Below are 20,833 nucleotides of genomic sequence, written 5' to 3' on the forward strand. Positions count from 1 at the left end.
CTTGAAAGTGTGTGCAGGGAGTAGAATTTTGATACTACATATGAAATTCTGAAAATACAGGTAGACTAAACCACTGTTTCTTCTGTTGGCTTGGTTTATTTGATCCTGCTGAGTTAATTGATGGTGTGCTAAAGGCTGCCCAGTATTTTGTGATATATGCGTGTTTGTTGCAATAGGGGGACAGAGGAGAGGCAGGCCCTGTTGGGAAGGGTGAGCGAGGTGAACCTGGAATCCCTGGACCAAAGGTCAGTCTGATTTTTACATTGGAAATGTTTTACACCTATGAATATGTCTTTGCCTGCTGAAAAGTAAGACAAAACGTGGTGAGCTTTTAAATGAAAATGCTGTCAAGTGCTCTACTTCAGTCCAGAAGACAATGGCAGTTTTGTGTTCACAGCTGTGAAACTGCAGTCTGAATGGACTTGTATTTGGTCTACAAAGTAAAGACACTACCTTCATACCCTGTCATGGATTGGCCTAATTCATTCCAGCTGAAGTACTGACCTTCAGGTCCCTAACTTTCAACATTGAAGTTTGAACTCTTTGACCACTGTAGCTATTGAATGCAGAGAAAATCCATTTTGCATGCTGTTTTCTAACTCTCTAAGAAAGAGATCAGTCTAACTACATTTTAGTATTGTCTTAATATTTCCCCTGGTGTTGATACTGTCAAGGTTTTCTTTCCTAATGCATTTTGAAAACAGTAAGGTTAATTTTCTGCTCCTTGGCCATTAGTTTGTGAAGAAAAGCAACTGATCTATTGGGAAAAGAAATTGTGATACCACTTGATTTTAGTCTCCTTATGTTAGACTATTTAACTATCTTCTCTATCACTTGGCTATCATTTCTCAGGAGCAATGGAATGACATAGTTCATTCCTGAAAACCAGTGATAATGATGCCTATCTTTACTAATGCCAATACTGTTTTTCCTTTGGAAGGGTGGAATATGTGACCATTGCACTCTGGTGTTAAAGAATACATTAATCTGGGTGCTGTTAAATTAAATGCCTTTAAAGATTAATTATCATAGTAATGGCAATGCAAAGTATTTCTGCTGTTCCAAACTGTAGTTAGTCATTACTAATTTCTTTTTCACTGCACTCCCATTTGTCTACCATTTTTCTCCTCTCTTCTTTCAAATAGGGGAAAACAGGTGAACCTGGATCTAGAGGCCCCAAAGGGTCGAAGGTTAGTAGTAAAGTGTCGTTAGGGGACTAATTAACAAGATTTTTAGAATCAATTATTTGTAACATTTCTCTTTAAAAGAACCTGTAACAATCTGCAGTGTTCTTTATAAGTGAAACCTCTGACCTTCAATTTTAGCTAAAAAATTTAGTCAAGTCATATGGGTTTTGAACACTGTAATTCTAATCCTTTTTCTGTTATAACATATATTCTGTTTTTCTGTTATAACATATATTCTACTCTGCTGTTGTTTTCCTCATGCAACTTGGTTTCTCTCTGTGTAATTGATGTGTGTTAGTTCTCTCACATGCCAGGACCCAACACCTGACTGAGCTGTTACTGGGTTTGCAGTAGTTTTATGGATACACACTTTGGTGAGCTAGGAATTAGTGGTATTCCAAGTACTGCAGGCTGAGAGATGATGGTCAGAAGTGTTTCAAAGACAAGGATTGTTGGTTGTGTTACTATTCTACCTGCTTTTAAAAGACTACTTTGATTATATCTGTCTACCCATTTATCTTTCTATAGGTATTTGGTTTACATATATGGAGAGATAAAATGTCTGTTTTTCTCTTACTTTATCTGCTGTGCAGTTACTGTTCTCACTGGATTCCTTCATGTCATATTATGGATGAAGATGTATTTGTGTAGGTGGCTATTGACGGGTCTGCTGTCTGAATCAGGGTGACAGGACAATGTAGGCTGCTGTGATAGTGTTTGCAGTACTTTTAAGGTCCTTGAAGGGTGGGCTTAAGTGCTTAAAGATGTAATTAAACAAGTGCCATTTAACCTCATTCATTCCTGTCAGAAAGAAGCATTGGAAGGCAAGGGAACTGATAAGGGAATTAAAGTTTCAGAGTGAGAGGAGAAGAGTAAATCAGCCTCTCATTTGACTACAGTACATGGCACCTCCCACATGCACCAAAATTATAAAGATATCCTTTCAGTCCCTTTTTATCAAAAAAAGGATATACGATTTTCATTTTACCTGTCATGAAAATCTGGCTCACAGAAGTCAATCTAGTGGTGGGGAACTTCATTTTTTTAACAGTTCCAATGTTCACTAGCTGCTGCCAAGGCAGCGCTGAAAGGAAAGGCAGATGGCACAACCTTGATTATGCCCTGCCACCAGCCTGCTCTCCATATGCCTTCATTAGCTCTATGAAACTTTTCTGGTTACTAAGTGTTCTGTTACCACTGGTAAATTAATCTGACTTTTACCAAAGTTCTCTAGATTTCAACAGGAGAAAAATTTGCAGTTCTTACCCATATTAATTTGAGTAATATTAAAATATAAGACCTTATGAAAGTGACTGTGAAATGAATTGTGGATGCTGGAATATGAATGCATATGTGTTTGAAATTCCCTCCATCGTTTGAAGCATATTACTAATAGCCAAGAAGAAAACTTATTTAAAATGGCAGAACTACATGATATTAAATGGCATATCTGGTTTTTTCATGTATCATTTTTACATAGGGTGATACAGGGGAGAGAGGTGACACAGGATCTGCAGGTCCACAGGTAAGTCTATTTCTCATCTCAGCTCTTTGTTTTATACCCTTAGATTCAGTCCATTTGAACTGAAATTGTAACAGTAATTCTAGCAAAACGCCAGGTGAAATCGACACTGTTGGAATATGATTGCTAACTGGACTTTGACTGACACCACTTGCCACTATCTGAAGCAATCTCCTGTCCACAGTTTGTGGGCAGGATGTTACAAGTCAGATGTTCTGACATTGTTCATTGCCAATACAGAACTTGAGTGTAGGAACTGCTTAAATTTCTTCCCTCAGAGGTTTGATATATTTGCTTTCCCAGTGCAGCACAAGTCACTTTTTACTGACTTGCTTATTTATCTTTATAAAAAAAAGCTTTCTTTTAAATTCTGTGTTTTGTAGTAGTATATTGCAAGTCTAACACCACACAATCAAGTTTAAGCATTTGTCAGTAGTTAAGAGGCTAAAATAATCTTTGGCAATTGTCTCAAAATTGTAATGGAAAATGTATTTCAGGGACCACCTGGACAGAAGGGTGATCAAGGTGCAACAGAGATCATTGATTATAATGGCAATATCCATGAAGCTCTGCAGGTATGCAAACATAACAAGGCTGAATTGGCTTAGTCTGGTCTGGGAAAAAGTCATTTGACAGCATTGTATTTATCTTTTGTCTAGAGCTTCAATACATTTTATGTGCAAAACTGTTGAGCTTATTAATCAGGAATCGCATTCTATATTTGGAAACCAGGTTTACTGTGCTAGAAAAACTGTTTCCCTGATATAAATTAGCTGAGTGAATTAGTTTCATGTTCCCTGGAGAGTACTGACATCTCCTAATGAGGACAAAACTGATTCATTGCTGGCTTTAGTGTTTAGTGCTGAATTAATGTAATAAACCACATACACAGGTTCAACAGAAGTGTCTGCTTTTCAATTCATGTATTATAATATTGACATTTCTCTTTTTCTTTGTTTTCCTTCTCCTCTTCATATAAAATGCAAAGAGCAGAATATTTGAGATTTGGAAACTATGTAACATGGTTCCATTAGCAAGCTGTGGATTCAATCAGCAACTTGAGTACATTAAGTGGACCCAGCACCAGTCTTCTCACTTATTCATTTCTGGAAAACCTATTTTGACTGGTGTGCAGAAAAGTGTGGAGGATTAAAGGGGGGTTACAAAAGGAATGAGTGAGTGTTTGCATAAAAGCAAAGGACCAAGATGACATATGTCATTGCAGTCAAGGTGATTTACATTGCAGCATACTCAGATGCAAATTCTGTGCAGTATAACACCACCAAAGTGAATGGCTTGCTTATGTGGAACTGAAGACTGGATTTGGCTCATTGTGCATCTGATCACTTTCTCACTGAAGCTACTGAACTTTTTTTCTTACATTCATGCAGTGGGAGTGGCTAAATGTCTGACCAGTCATTTGGTTTCCAAGATTCTTTAAAAAAATAAAAAAAAAAATCTCACTGCCTTTCCTAAAATATAAAAGCCTTGTGTGTTGCTGAGTCCACAATTTCATTGTGTCTGTGGGGAAGTCTGCATAGGCATGTTGTAAGGCTCTTCATTATGTTTGCCTCATTTGGTTTTGCTTGTAAGGGAATTTAGACACACAGCTTTCAGTCTTCTAAATCCTTCTCTGACTTACATGCCTAAAGTAGCCTGTGAAATTAATGTTGTGTATTACCAGACACAGATTTACCAGGGGCTTTAGCCTCTCTATCTCCTGTATTCTGTCTTTTTATCGTAACTCTGGCATCAGTGTTACTTTCAAGCTTCCTCAGAAAAGCTGCGGCACCTAAAGAAGCCTTAAAAGTGGACTAAAGCCTTTTGCAGTGGTTGAGACATATTAGGAAGCCTTTATCCCATTGCAAATCATTCCAAATGTCATCACCTTCCAATCCAGGGCAACAAATAATTGATATTAATGGGAATGGCTGTACAAGGAGGGTGTAAGTAAGATTATATAGGATCAGTTGAAAATATCCTTTCCAAATCCAGCTCAGTCCTTTCAGATGGCAAACACTCATTCCTAAGTCTCTTGGTGCCAAATTCTCAGGGGCTCTGAGATTTGCAGTTCTCTCACAAAGGTACATGAGAACTTCCAGTGTTCAGCACCAAACTGTGAACTTGCACAGTATTTGGCCTGCAGATTTAAGAAGTTGACAAGAGTTTGCAAGATCTGAGCTGCTTTTCTCATGTTAGAATTTAGTAATCAATCATGGAGCAATCTAGCAATTCAGTTACTTTGCCTTGTGCCTCCTATTCAATCTTATGTGCAATCTTAAAATTGTCATCGTGGTTTGAGCAAGACCCCTGCTGAGAGTATGTAGCTTTCACTTGGAGGATCAAATACAAAATTCACCTCTCTATTGAAATTCCTCTTCACACTATTCTGTAGAACTTCCCAGGGCAAAAAACAGTAATTTCAAAAGTTTAACCTTTATAGGAACTACAGCATTAGATATTAAAATATCTGCTACTGTAAAGGGATCCATTACTGTGAACATGTAAACAGTTCTTTGCAATGGTTATTTTAAGTTTTCATAACTAGATACATTCATACCTGAACTTTTCAGTGTTTTTAAAGTTCTTGATGTATTTCCATTAATATGTTGCAATACAAAGGATATGAGTATATTAATTCCATGTGTTACAGAACAATTTTGTTCAAGTACTTTGTATTGAGTAGGTTCCAGACCTTTGCCAACAGTATGTATTGTTGCACTGACATACAGAGGTTCTTTTACAGCTTAAGACAGAAGATCTGCAAACCTTTATTTGCACATTGGATAACAATTAGAAAAGCATTTATTGTTCCATGTAGGCCACTTAAGTTCTTCACATGCTAAAGGAAAGCATGTGCAAGCTGCAATGTTTAGGAGTTTTGCTCTGTTTAAAAATATAGACAAGCATTTAAATTACATTTTAACACTTTTCCACTTGCTTTTAGATTCTTTGGCAAAAAAAAATAGTGAGAGGTCAAGATGTTTTGCCTCCTTTCATGATAAGAATATCCTTTGTCTTTCTAAGCATTCAAAGCAGAATTGTAGAATGCGTAGCTGGGTTATGGACTGGCAGTTTTTGATTTAGAACTGCATTAAAATTAACGTTATATCTCCAGTCCAGGAATTGTATTTTATTAGTTAAACATGAGTGCAAAACCTGCGGACATTACAAAACATAGGGTAGTCTTTTGGTTGACTTTAGACACCAACCCATTATGTTTTCTTAAAAAGTTTAAAAAACATCTGTTTGAATACTTCTGCTTAGATTTTGCTATTTAGTCATTGTTACGGTACAGAAAGTAGTGTCTTCATCTAATTCCCACAGAAACCAAGCAGCTAATACAACGTGAAGAGTTAAAAATAACAGAGGTTTTATTAATGTTTTTGAAGGCATGGTGTCTCCCACATGCAGTGTAGGTTCTGTGGGGATTATAACTGCAGCAAACAGAATTATTTATATCATTGTTTAATTCTGCTACTGACAACTCTTGTTAATGCATTTTGCCAACAGAGGATTGCCACCCTGACTGTCACGGTAATTCCTATTGCATGACTTACTGTGTGTTGTAGAACTTCTCCGTTGTGCTGCAGCATGTTCATTATTCTCCTAGCTCAGGACATGTCTTCATGCAATGTCACCCAGGTTCATCATAACATGCATTGATTTCTTTGCTTGGTGTTCCCATAGCAGAGAACCCGTTGTTGAAAGCCAAAAATGGAACCAATTCTGCTCCTTCTGAATTAATGGCAAAACTTCATTTAAGTACAAGACTGGGAAAGCACATTCTTCTCTTTTGTTTCAAGTTCTTCTCTGCAAGCCTGCTGTTAGTCATACTTTCCCATCTGTACACACCCTTTCTTTATATTAATTTTTAAATGTTGTTGTGGGGTTTTTTTGAAGCATCCCCCCACTATGCACCATCCAGACCAGTATTTGATGCATGACACAGCCTGAGGTAGAAATGAAAGAAATGGTTACAGCTTATTCCATGACAATTTCACAAAGCACTGAGTATCCCCAGATGCACTTAGCATCTTTTAGCAGAATCCTCTTTGCGACTGCTTGGAGATTTCTCCTGGTCTCAGATTTTTTTGGATCAGGCAGTGTGGGCTGGCAAATATGAATGGGTTTTGGTTTCTCTTCCATTAAGGGAAGCAGTGCCATTTCATCAACAGGAGCAGAAGACTTATTTATTACAAAATATGAGCTGTATTGTGATTTTAACACTGTTTTTTGGTGGTAGTGTTGACCTGTTACAGGTTAACAACTTGTCCGTAACTGTTTTTGGTTCCCCTTGTGTTAAAAATCTAACCCATTTTGTTACAGTAGCTATATTAACATTCATCATGTGCTTACATGACGAGTTGTTCAGGAGTTTATTTAAGAGCTGAGAAGTTTGTATGTTTCTGTTTAGGGACCACCAGGACCACCAGGACCCCAAGGGCTGCCAGGGTCAAAGGTGATCTTCCTTACTTTACTCATTGTATCTTAAGGGCGGAGTATTTTCTGGGCTTTTTTAAATTATGTATGTGTACGAGTAAACAGAGCTTTCCAGCACAGTTGTTTAACTCTAAATTTAACAAATAGGGCATGTTTCCAACTTTATATCCCAGATTCTTGACATGTAGCTTTTCAGAATAGGTGCCTTGTTTAGTTGCCACACACAGATGCTTAACTAAGGACAAGCAAAATTAATTAGTACTGAAAGAGTGCAGAAGCATCTCACTCGGGTCAGCACTGAGGTTGCTCACTAGGACTTGGTAAAGTAGGCACACAACCAGACAGTGAGTCCCCTGCCTCACTTCTGACTGAGTGGGATTGAGGCAGGCAAAACTGTGTGCAAGACCACTGGCCACCGTGTGAGTGCATGTGAATGCAGCTTTTATATCACAGGGGCACCCACCCAAATAAGTGCAGTATTGTCTAATGTCAGTAAAAATTACAACGTACACATGTGGGCAGGAGCCTGGCTGGAAACCCAGGCCTGCCAATACCACCTGGCTGGTGCCTGTATGTAGTACAGAAGGGTTACTGAGCAGCCCACACAGAGACAATGAATACCATATGCTGCACTGTTCTATAAAATTTAAATAATAAATTTGCCTATACTTAAAAAAGAAGTGTTGAAGTTAGTGGACTTTCCCTAAATGCTTTTAAACTAGTTGAGATGTTTCTCCTATTAAATGCTAGATACTGCATCTTCTCCCAGTGTCTCTATGCTATTCCAAGAGCAAATACATGCATCTTCCATAAAAATACCGGACATTTCAATTTTAGACTTTATGCGGTATTTTGTATGGAAATACATCACAATACACATGTACGTTGTTTTGAGAAATTGTGAGAAACAAGATTCATTCTATGTGAAAATTGATGATAGAGTATACAGTTAAGTGTGCAGAAATCGCTTTTTGCATTATCATCTACCCAGCAATTCTGCAACATGAAGTATATTGTAAAACAGAAGAGTTGGAGTGTGGTAGGGGTTGTGTTCCTTCATATAGGTGAGCGTTCTCATTCAAAATTTACAATGTAAAGCAGAATTCAACATCACAGGAGTTTGTTTCTAATGTCATCGACTCCATTCATCACCATAACTTGCTCTCTTAGGGAATGCTACCCAGGAACTGGTCACAAGACAATGTGGTGAATGTGAACTCATTCACTGGGTGATGTGGAATAAACCATGGGAAAAGAACCCCGTGAAGTTTCTCTCTACCTTACGTCAGTTGGGAGGCAGGAGTATTCTGGTAGCAAGCAAAGCTTCCATTGGCTTGGAATCTTTTCACCCCTGGGATTTTGTATTCTTTTTTCCTCTTTATGCACTTATGTGGCCTTTATACAACCTAAAGTTTGTGTAATGTCATAATCAGCTGGGCTGTTTCTTTAATATAGGTATTATATATATGCTGGATTTTTTGACAGAATATTCTCTACCTTTATTGTTGTTAATTAGGGGAATTTCTATGGCTCTTTCCTCTAGTATCTGGGACAATTGGCATAATCCAGTTCTGTCTTATCTCCTGCAGGGTGAACCAGGATCCCCAGGAACTCCAGGAGTTGATGGAGAGCAGGTACATTTTGTTTAAATCATGTAGTGAAGAACATGTGAACAACCACAGGTTGTTTCAAGAGATTATTTCCATGATCCCAAGTTGTAACTTAGACTTCATAATCTAAATAATATGATGATAATGTTTAATAAAGATCATTATAGTGTTGCTGCATAGTCTATGATCTAATAACGTCTCCATTTCTGCATTTTAATAGAAAGGTATATGCAGCACATGACTTCTGCTTATTGAGATCAAAGCTAGAATTCTGTTGGTGTCCCTAAGTTTTTTCATGACTTGCTGAATAATTCTGTATTTTAGGGTCCTAAGGGCTCAAAAGGAGACACAGGTGATCCTGGAATGCCTGGAGAAAAAGGGGGAATTGGACTGCCTGGCCTACCAGTGAGTATGAAAAATTAATTAATTAGTTTTAGCAAAATACTTCTATTTTCTCTCATTATCAGGAATTTCCAACGGTGTTGATAAATTGCAAATGGGACAGAAAGCACTAGGGAGAAAATTCTGAGGTTGTTCTGAAGCTAATCTAGGAGGAGGATTGTTGGACCTTTTCATTCCACTTACAGTGAAAAAAAAATACTGTGTCTGGAAGAAAGAGATGAGACAGCAGGATGACCAAAGTTGTACCACTCTTGTAATATGTAGCACAACATGGGCAAGGAGAAAGGAGCTATGTTTTTAATGGAAATTTCAGGTGACTTAGATTGAGGAGGAAGAAAAAAATGCATGAATATTTATGGGATGCATTCTTATTTTGTATATCTAGATAGATATATATATATATATATATATATACACACATACATGAGAAATTTCTCAACAAAAACAGAAACAATTCCAAAATTGTATCTATAATATAATATATTATACTATATATACAGTGAAGTATATAGCCAGTTTAAGGAATTGTCATAAATATCATGCCACAGTTGATAGCTATCAATATAAAAACATATGTCCATATTAGTTAAAAAATATTTTTTTAAATAGTGCGAGAATTTTTTAAAGGATTTTCTTTATACGTGTGCTGTGTTGTTCTTTTTTAAAATCATAATTATTTGCCAATAAATAATATTATTTCTAGATTGGTTGCTAGTAAGATTAAAGCTGTTTCTAAATGCTGTTTTGTAATGATTTTTAGGGAGCCAATGGCGTGAAAGGCGAAAAAGGAGACGTTGGTTTACCGGGTGCCCAAGGTCCTTCAGTAAGTCTCAGTGTGGCATTGCAATGAACACAGGAGTCCAGCTTCTTAGTCTGAGCAATACTTGATATTCATGACTGATCTTTCCTGAGAATGTACAGACTTCTGGTCATAGACCTAAATACAGTTTAAGAAATTTTAAAGGTATAATTCCTGTTCTATTCTATGACAATGAACAAGTCCAGCTCACTTCAGTCAGAGCTCTGTAATGAATCAAAAGATAGATGGAGAAAAAAAGAAAAAAATCAAACAAACCGTAATCTCTTTCAGCACCTTATACTGTGGGAATCTCAGATAGTCCAGTGAGAACCAGACTAGACTGACTTCAGATGTGTGACTCAGGGTAGTGAACTAGTTGCATGCGACGAGATATTCTCCTGATTTTTTTTCAAAGCATTGTAAAGGCATTAAAAATGAAACAAACAAACAAAACCAAATAAACCCAAAGAACCCAGACAAACTCTTATAGAGTACCTTTGTGGTGTAGGTGACTTTCATTATCAGAGCACAGTAAGATGAGAGACCTCAGGGGAGAGGTTAATGACAGAAGCCATAGCTCTGAGAAGTCAGAGGCTGCCCTGTGCCATCACAGGACTCAAGAGGGAGCCTGCATCTCTGAGGTTCTTTCTATGAGAAGAAGATTAATTTGTTAGAAATGAATTCACTAATTCATTCATGCCATTCTGCTTGAAGGAAGACTTAGAGTTTTCAGGAGATTTCAGAGGTGGTAGAATCTGTCTCACATTCCAAAGTTCTTCTTGTAGCTGCTCGTGCTCTTGCTACCAACAGCTACTACAGCAGTGCATGAGTCTGGAGACATGTGTTAGCATCCCTGCTGCCACTCCACAGGTTATGGCAGCACCCCATTGGGATTAAATCCAGGAAGAGAAGGATGTTAAGCTGGATATATCATCATGAAATTCTTTCCATGGATTTGTTAGGAACATGGAAAATCAGTGCAGAATATGCCTGCATTAAATGCTGAGCAACCCGATTACCTAATTTAATGACCTCTGAGAATTTTTGCTACAAGTGGGCTAAAAGAAACAAAAGGAGAGAGAGGGCAATTTTGAAGTAATGCCAAAGCACAGCTTGAATTTAGTATCTTTTCCATTCATCAGTGTGGAGGAGGAATAAAATAACACATCATCACCTTCTGGCTCTGTAGATTAAGTAGTACAAGAGAAAACTAAAGAGCACATACCATAAAATATTAAAAGTTCAAGCATCCCTTTTCAGTACTGTTTGTTTTACAGGGATTTAATGTTTTTCCCTCATAGTGTCTTAAAGTGTATCATAGACCCTAGGCATAAGAATCTGGAGGCAGGCACACTGCCAAATGGCACAGGCAGATCTGCACTTTGGGTACACTGTCTTTCAAATCAAAATAATTCCCATTCCTAAAGCCTTGTCTAGATGTGCTGTCAATGTTCACTGTTGCATAGCTATTTTTGTAAGTGCTTGCCAACAAGGGTCAGCCTGACTTCTGGTATTTTTGTGGGAGTTCTTTGCACTGCATGATTTAATACCATTGTTTTTTATCTGTAGATGATAGGACCACCTGGACCACCAGGACCACATGGTCCTCCAGGCCCTATGGTAAGCTTGGAAGGAACAGTGGGACTAGAAATGGCCTAAGCCCTCTTGCCACTTTATTGCCTGCTTACTGAAAGTGTTATCAGAATATGTGGCCATTAAAGAGGAGACCTAATCTGGAAATCCTTTTTGTATGTCTTAGAATCCATAGGAAGTGGAAAAACAAATTGCACATTCCTGTTATTGTTAACATGCTAGTGGTCTGGTTCCTTCTCAGAATCAAGTGTTCACTGTTCCTTTATTGATAGCTTCATTTCTTTTGAGAGTAAAGAAATACAGGGGAAATTTGTATCCCTATAAAGCAAAAACTCAAAAAAATTGTGGTTTATTTTCATAATGAAAAATGTTACTTTTATTTTCAGGGACCTCATGGACTGCCTGGCCCAAAGGTAAATTAATACCTGTCTTGAATAGACAAGCTCTTTATGTCTTCAAAGTGTCATGTTTTGCTCTTGAATGCATGCAGCTATGTTTTTTCATGCCCCATTTAATAAACGTTTCTGATATTCTTAAACCTTAAAGCAGGTTTTGATATTAGCAGTTTAAAAGCTTTATAAATTTTCTGTGATTATTTCTGAGTAGCATTTCTCCTCAGCATCGGCTGAGTCCATTTTTTCTATGAATATTTGGGATGTGGCACTAAATTATTTAGCTTCCTGTTTATGGACAAGCTACTTTTGCACTTGGAATTACTTTGGAATACAGGAGCATGTTACGGGCTCAGGAAATTAAGTCAGATAAACTCGTCTTCATTTATGCTCTCTTGTATCTCCTGCTTCTTCCAGTCTCCATGGCCTTTGTTAGGTGACAGGTATTTTGCTGATCAGTTCCTTCACATGTTATACTGGTTCACCATCACAAACTGATGTGTGCATTTTTGTGTTTTCCAAACTGTATTCATGATCAGACAGGTCTGCAATACAATTTTCCATAGCATAGATATTCTTTAGGGACTCTCTTAGCCCATGAGAACAGCTCAGGAGAGTGGAAGTGAATTTTGGCAGAGTTGGAATATTTTAATTTGTGCTTTAATTCAGTAGTCACCAGTAAACTAAAATTCAGCATGACACTGGTATTCATTAAGGCCAGTGGTCTTGTCAGGCATGATCATTTAAATCACTATGGCTCCCTAATCACACCTTTCTCAAAAAGTAAGTAAGAGGAGGAAAAGGTGTTTTTGTTTAGTTTTAAGTTTTTATTTTGGGTTTTTAAAGGTGCAAGACAGAAAATCACAGGTTTGACCCATTATGAAACTGTGTTAACTTGGCTCAAGAAACCTAAGTCATAAATCATCTTTTGAAATCAAGTATGTTCCATTTTAGCACCAGCCCTGCTTTACCTCAGGCTTTTGGCCTGAGACTCAGGCTTTTGTGGGATTTCTCAGGTCTGTTTCCAAAACTTCAGTGTTTCCAGTGCTACTTGCTCTGAAAGTCACATCAAGTCAAATAGAATAAGAATGAAGAAATGGCTACTTAGGGTGCAAAGCAGGCAGATGATGTCTGGAGTTACTTAAAGGAGCAGACTGGGTTCTACTGAGATTTTTTTTTTTTTTTAATATGAATATAATATAAGGTAACATAATACATCAAAGGGTAATCTAGCAATGAGGCCATGGGGAGCAGCCTGGATAAAATACCCACGTATTTCTGTTTCCCAAAAGAGGCAGGTGTGGTCAATACTCTCTTTGACTGAGCAGTCCTCATGCTGATGCAGTTTTTCATAATGAGAGAATGATTTATTGGCAACTCTGAGCCCAGTATTGTCATCTTGGTGATGCATAATTTAACAATCACAACAAGTGCCATTTCTTACATTGTTAAAATTTCTCTGTATGAACACACAAACTGTGGACCTCCCAAATAGTTTGGCATTGTGTAACCTATACTCTTTCTTTTAACTTCTTACTGCTTATTATGTATGCTTAAAGGTTTAAAATATCTTTATGTAAGATTTTGCTGCAAATTCCAGTTTACTGTAAGGAAAAATATTGCTTCCTTACCAAATGTGTTTTTCAGGAGATCCCACTCTAGAAACCTACAGTTTTTAGGCTTACTTTTATGAACATTTTCTTTCAGTTTGAATTATTTGCATAGGGTGGTTTATGGGATTTGAAGAATTTCCAAAACCCCCTGAAACTCATGCTTAATTCAAACCATGTAACTATAGTGATAATTATTAGGAAAAGATTAAAAAATCTGTTACCCAAAAGTTTCCTGTAGTTTTTTTTACACAGATTTTTACATCTCAAGCAGACATCTCCCAAGTACTTTTGCCCACTATTCAATCAGTATGTAAATTGCCAGTAAGCTGAGAAGGTTGAATTTGTTTCAAACTGGAATTTGCAGCTACTTCTGAGACTGGCTTCTTCTATCCCAGCTTAAACACCCATTATAGCACCAAAAATTTGGCATTTATACTTTTACATTTAGGGTGAACCAGGGTTAAATGGTCTTAAAGGATTGAAGGGTGAACCAGGTCAAAAGGGTGACAGAGGGCCCCTTGGTCTTCCAGTAAGTAAAAAACCCCAACTATTCAATTTCAGTGCAAATCACAAATATCTCTTTCTACTCCTCATGAACAATTCTAATTTACTCAATAGCACACAGAAGATAGTGTGTTGGAGCAGAGCATCAGTCTTGTTTTGTTTTGTCCCAAATCTGTGCTATCATCCCAAGTAATGTCCTGTAACACCCAGTGCTGTCAGGGTTTGGTTTTGTTTGTTGTGTGTCAGTTGAGAGTGTTCAGTGTCACAAGGACGTCATCACCTCCATTACATTAGTCATGCTGTTATTCAAGTGTTGTATGGTGTTTCCATTAAAAAAAAGAGTTGTCCCCCATCTCCTCAGTTATTCTTCCTCTTATTGCACTTCCGCAGTTCAAATGGACAGGTCTAATTGAGGAAAGCTAAAAATTGATTATGGGAATTTAGTTGTGTTTGGGTTTTTTTCCCCTGGATTATTATTTTTGCCTTGTTCTTCCGGAAGTTCCCATTCTGAGTGGCATGAATTTTTTCTTACCAGTGAAGAACCTTTAAAATATGGAAACATCAGAGTTCTTAAAATTTAGATTGATAAAATAGAAAATACTTTGTGTTTGAAAGCATGCTGAAAAGGCAGCTTTATTTTTTTTCCTCAGAAAAGGAGTTAATTTTTCCTCTGCGGTTTTTATTCTATGAGGATTGCTCCTAGTGATTGCATTATTAACAATAAAATGGAGAAAAAAGACTTAGTTTACCCAAAACAACACAAACCTCTCTGATTAATACTTTCATGAATTATGTGCAGGGCCGTGAATTTTAAATTTTTTTTTGAGAAAAATAAAAGCTTATTTTCACGTTGACATTTACATCTCTGTAGAGAGTGAGCTTTGGAGGCCTGAGCAGATGCCCTGAAAATGGCTATAAGATAGAAGAGACTCCAGAACAAAATGCACTACTGGGTTTTCCAAATTTACACAGATCTTGGCTTGCTTCTGCTTGCTACTTCTAGGTGTCATTTTCAGGAGCAAAGTCCAAGCCTTTGACGTTCCAAAAAAAATGGCTCATTTTATTGAGTTGGCTGGATATTTTAGTTGGGTTTGTTTGAGGGTTGGATTGGTTTGCTTTTTTAGGAAGGGGATGTTCCCCAGATTATTTATTACCCGTGTCCTGGCTGGTGTAGCCTGTGCCGCACATCCCCAGCACATCCAGCTCTGCTCTGTTATTCCCACGGAATCCACGAGAGGTCCCCCCGTCCCCAAGGATGCTCAGGCTCATCGCCCGCCGTGCCTGGGGCTGCCTGTGACTGAGCCCTGAGCTGGGAGTACAGAGGAAAACAGGAAATGTGATTGTCTCCCGGGCTCTTGGAAATGAATGAGGCCATTGTGGTCAGGATCCAGATTTTGTTGGCTGCATAATGCAGTATTCTTGCACTTAAATATTTCCTATCGCAGTTAACACACATTTTTCTTCCTTTGTGTATACTATTCAGTATTGTCGCTATTTACAAATTAGAAAGCATGCGAGTAAATTACAAAGTAAATATTTGTGTGTTCAAGCTCAAAAACACCATAACATCTGGTGTTTGTAGCCCTCCTACAGCCTGACAATATTCTGCTCTAATATACTTGATTTGAGGGCAGGGGTGGGTCAGTGACATTACACTGAAGCAAGAACAGAATCAGGCTCTCAGTGTTTTATGTGAATTTTTGACTAACATGCTGTGGTAATGTGATACCCATTCCAGAACCCTGTCACAGCGTGTACTGTACGTTTGAATTGTGTTTATTCATCAGCGCCACTTACTAATCTCACGTTCTTGTCATTCGTGTCGTGCCCACCATCCATGTTTCCACCTAACCACACAGGGAGCATCTGGCTTAGACGGAAAGCCAGGAGCCCGGGTGAGTCCCTTGTCTTTTTGTGTCCCCCTTCGTCATTGAGTCCATGTCCTTCCCTCTGCCAGCCAAGCTCACTCCCTGCACACAGGAAGGAAGGCCAAATGCTCCAGGCATGTTCTATGCTGCATAATAAGGGGCTTCAAGCAGATTCTCAGGGCAATATGTATGGGAAAGAGAATGAAATTCTCAGCAAAAGGAGCTCTGAACCGTAAAAAGGCAGCTTAATTTTGGTTTTTGGTTGGACAACTGCCTCGATTGGGTTGCTAGTTTTCCTGAGTAGGGTTAGGGATTTAGCTTACAGGAGACCATAGCTGTTCAGTGCTAATATGGAATCAGTGAAGGGAGATGCAGATGTGCTGAAGTTCATCTGAGGACATTGTTATATTACACATCATAGAGGTTAAATCTTGTGCTTTCTTTAATGATGATGAAATCTAGGCAGTGAAAGAGTTATATCTGGGAAGTGAGATTCTCATTGATCCCTGCAATAGGTAAGTCCATCTTACAGGTGGACATTTCAATTTAAAGAATAATCAATTTTTAAAATAAAACAGTAATTAAAAATATCTTTTTTGACCCTTCCAATCTTCTTCCAATCAGTTTAGGATTTTTGAAAATCTGATTGCTTCCATGGATGTAGTGAATGCCAAATAGAAGGAAGACACTTATAACAGGAGAGTTTATAGGTGGAGTTTTGAAAGCCAAATAGGTTGCATCACAATTCAATCTGAATTTTCAACCAGTGAAGACTGATTCCATGTTAGTTCTTGTGTACAAGGCAGCTATTAAAACTAAAGGGTTGCAAGAGCAAGCCCTCTCTCTTACCCTCTTTGTTCCTTTTTGTAGGGTTTAGATGGCCCAGTTGGTCCCCATGGCCCTGCAGGTCCAAAAGGCGAGAGAGTAAGTATGTGCTCCCTGTGCTTCTCCTTACAAAGTGACTGCCACAATGGAAAAATGTCATATGGGGACTCATACTGTGCCTTGATGTAACAGAACAGAATGGTATCTCACCTGTGGAGGAGCAGCCCAGAACTGTAAATGTGCTCTAGTTACACACACATTTATCTGTTTCAGGTTGACATTATAACTCATTAACTCCAGGAGAGCTGGTATTTTGAAATGACTAATCAGTAATAAATTGACTGGACTTTCTAGTTCACAGTGCCACAAACAGGACATGATTTTCATTGGTTTCATTGTGTTGTGTAAATTAAGAGAACAAACTGGTACAAAACAAGATCGTGTGATCTGATTATATAAAAATGGAATGGCAAAAAAAAAAAAAAAAAAAAAAGAGAGTTTCTTTTTATCCAGGAAAAAAATCTCCAGCCTCTGTAATTGTTTTTTTTTTTTTTTAATTTAAGCTTAAGAGATAGGAGCCCTAGTATTTAATTTGAAATATTTGCAGTAAATTTTCTCCAGTGGAGATAGGATAGGAACTCTGATCTTTCACTATGAGCCTGTCACCTTTAACAATACAGCCATCAACTTATACAAGAAACTAGAAGATGATACCCTAACTAAAACCTCCAAGGAGTTGCCAGTCCACAACTTTGTCTCTTTGACTTCCTCACTTTAACAAAATGCTAAAACAACTTCAGACTAGCTGTATTAAGGACACAACCACATGGCAGAGGTCCAGTTAGCTTCATCTGAGGAGGGTAAGATTCATTTTCACAGAACTGTGTATTGAGGAATAAATACAAGACATGCAGCATAGTCCAAATTAAACTGTACAGTAGGCTGCAGTTACCACTCAAGCTAGGTAAGTGCCTGCAGGACTTGAGTATTTTTTTCTGTTTTTCTAGGGGATTACTGATTCAATTCTTTTTTTTCTTCAATTAGGACAAAAATGTATCTTCTGTCAGCTCTGTGAAAAGATAGTTGAACATCCTCTAATCTTAAGTAAATAATTTAGATGAGCTATGTAGAAGTATATAAAAATACCATACATTTTATTCTTGCATTATGAGCTTTTATGTTGCAGGATATGCGTGTGTGCTACCAGCTGAAGTGTCTTTGACCTTAAAATATATTATAAACTATTCTTCTCATCTGTGGAAGAGAGCTACTAATATTTTTTCCTTGTGAGGGCATGCAAGGTCTTAAGAAGTTGTACAGCTGGATCTGGAGTAAGCCCTACTGTAGCTGCTGAAAAGCAGTAGCTGTAAAGGGGGTAGGAATTGCTGTGATGTAAATAAGTAATTCCATGAGCATAGGAGGAGAACTTCACAAAAACAGAGACCAAGGTGTGCAGAAAATTCCTACCCACCCACCATTTTCTGTGGAGCTAAATGAATGGGAGGAAGTTCACGAGACATGGAAGGTTTTTTCCCAAGCAGGCAACCACCAGGATTGTTGCTGTAATTGTTCATTTAATTTTTCAATAACATTTGAGAGGAGGAGTTGTTTGTAGCGTAGTTATGCAATAGGTGCCCAGGGTTGATATATGTCTCATTATTTAAATAACAAAACATGTATTTTTAATGCTGTTTTGCAACTTGCCTTTGCAACTGTTGAACTTGTTTATTTGAAAGCAGGAGGGAAACATTTTTTTCTGCAGATCTCAGACTTGACTTTTTAATTAAAAACAGTGCATAGGGCCAGTGTTCACTGTCACTGAATAGGGCCCTATTTTCTCTGTATTGATAAGAAAAATCTTGGACCAGTATAAATCTGGAAGTACATTAGGGCTGTTTTACAGAATAATCATGAACTCATTGATGCACAGGCTGCATTCAAGGTGATGCTGAGTTACTACTCTGAGGTAGAGCAGACTGTTGTGCAAATTACATTGGGTTGTTGTGTTTTAACTATTTATTAAAATAGAAAACATCAGATCATCTTTATACAAAGTCTGTTTAGATAGTGACAAAGTAGACTAAGAAAATCATGCATGACATGATAATGTGGTTTTATGCATTTTTTAGTAGAAACTGAAATAGTAATTGATAATGTGAATTAATATAATTTATGAGACTAGTGTCTAATAGTTCTTACTAATTTTCAGCTATTGGAATACCATTTTGCCAGGTGCTTAGACACATTTTACTGAGACCATCTTTATTACATGGAGGAGTAGGACATAATAGGTCTCTGAATCTGACTGTGCACCTATTATTTTCACTTACATACTGTCATAAGAGAAAGGAAAGTAGAGAATACTGGAAAACAGATAGACATCTTCAACTACTGCTGATGAAAGGGGACATGTAAGCCTGAAGGGTGATGACAGGCATGATGTATATCCAGCTTTATCCAGCTAAAGGAATCTGAGAGCTGAAATACGCATTTCCTTTTCTTTTTTTTTTTTTTTTTTTTTATTTTTTAATTGATGACAAGGACCTGGTTTTCAGCTTGATTTTGGCTTTTAGATGTATAGCCTCTGCAACACTATCATCATTACACACAGTACTAGTACATAAAGCACATTCTCTTTAATTTGGTTAAAATGTTTCTCATCACGACAGTGTTATGAAATCTCCCTATTTATCCTAAAGGAGACACAGATTATTCAGGTTTATTCATGCAAATTTTAACTCATATTTGTCCGTGATTCAGGAGACTGAAGTGAAATAGGAGGAAAAAACATAGGTTATGGTTGGACACTGATGGATTTTTCTCACAAAAAAACCCAAATTTCAAATCTTGAGGTTTGCCCATATCTGCTACCCTGAAGAAAACTGTGATGGTCAAGGGCAGTATGGTCATGACAGTCCATCAATCTCATAAAATCCATGAACATTCAGGACTTCATCTGGTATTCCAAACATGTTTCAGGATCTGCTTTATATTGGAGGCAAAAAATTCCAAGATACATTTCTCCAAATATATTCTTACATAACAGATGAGATTATTTCCTAGGCTGATACATTCAGTATCTTTATGACTGCCATATGTTTAGCAATGTTATAAGCCTATCTTGAGAGGACTTTGTGCAGTCATCGTGCTCTTGAAGATTAAAGAAAAAAAAGATGCTTAACTAGTCTTGACATATTTCAAGTACTGATTGAAGAGTTTTGTAGCTCTTACCTACATGGGTCAGCACATTAGTTTCTTCTTAGCAGAAAGCTTTAAAGCTTCAAGGGATTTACTGGTTTGAAAATCAACTGTTACTTCCCAATACCTCCTATTGTCCTGCCAGGGCATCCAGCCTAAGTGCTGCTCAGAATTTAGCAGGGGAGTAACAGAATCCAGAAATACCTGACACTGCACATCTCATTACCTGTAGACTAAATCAAGTGCTCACCTAAGAAAATTATAATGTATTTAAAACAGACCAAATGTCAGTTACACTGAGATTATTCAACCACAGGTGAAGGTCCCATTTGTTCTGGTGCCTGCCTTTTTGTATAATTCAGTCAATGAAATTTAGACATAGCAGCCCATTTTTAGAGCTGTGCCAAATACTTGGCTTTGTCAATAATCACCCCTATTAATTAGGTACACGTCTCCATCTCTGTCTTGTGCTTTTAATGATATAGTCATTAATGAAATAATAATAAGCAGTAAATAACCCAGAGGATGTTGTACAGAGAATTATCTCACAAGCGTAAGTGTAGCACATGCTAGGATGGAACACAGAATTTCTGCACACCAAGAGCCTTGCACCAAGCCCTGTGTTAGGGTGTGTTCAGCAAAGGGGGTGACAAAGGGACCCACGTCACTCTGCATAACCAATCCAGAGTAGGAGCTTTGAAAACTGGAGATGGTCAGGATTTTTTTATTCTAAATCACCAGCACTTTGAGCAGTTTAGTGCTGTCCAGAGAGAAGTGCTTTTCTGATGGACTTAATTCAGAAGAGCACCACAGTCTGAAATAAGACTGCTTTCCACACCTTCTTCCCAGCCCTGACTCCCTACCAAGCTGACAGGGA

The 20,833-nt window shown here is 37.8% G+C and overlaps 1 protein-coding gene across 2 annotated transcripts in view; it reads left to right on the top strand.

Annotated features, from left to right (window-relative positions):
- The window catches only part of COL25A1 (collagen type XXV alpha 1 chain), a 294,554-nt gene that overhangs the window by 260,906 nt on the left and 12,815 nt on the right, over positions 1-20,833 (top strand). For both annotated transcript variants that reach the window (XM_083861172.1, XM_083861173.1), the window contains exons 20-31: positions 177-245; positions 1,146-1,190; positions 2,668-2,712; positions 3,207-3,284; positions 6,223-6,246; positions 7,127-7,171; positions 8,742-8,786; positions 9,087-9,167; positions 9,925-9,987; positions 11,533-11,583; positions 11,943-11,969; positions 16,804-16,857. In XM_083861172.1, the coding sequence (XP_083717298.1) occupies positions 177-245; positions 1,146-1,190; positions 2,668-2,712; positions 3,207-3,284; positions 6,223-6,246; positions 7,127-7,171; positions 8,742-8,786; positions 9,087-9,167; positions 9,925-9,987; positions 11,533-11,583; positions 11,943-11,969; positions 16,804-16,857 (627 nt within the window). The remainder of the gene's footprint in view (positions 1-176; positions 246-1,145; positions 1,191-2,667; positions 2,713-3,206; positions 3,285-6,222; positions 6,247-7,126; positions 7,172-8,741; positions 8,787-9,086; positions 9,168-9,924; positions 9,988-11,532; positions 11,584-11,942; positions 11,970-16,803; positions 16,858-20,833) is intronic.

Source organism: Zosterops lateralis (assembly GCF_965231275.1).
Source record: "Zosterops lateralis genome assembly, chromosome: 5".
Taxonomy (NCBI): Eukaryota; Metazoa; Chordata; class Aves; order Passeriformes; family Zosteropidae; genus Zosterops; species Zosterops lateralis.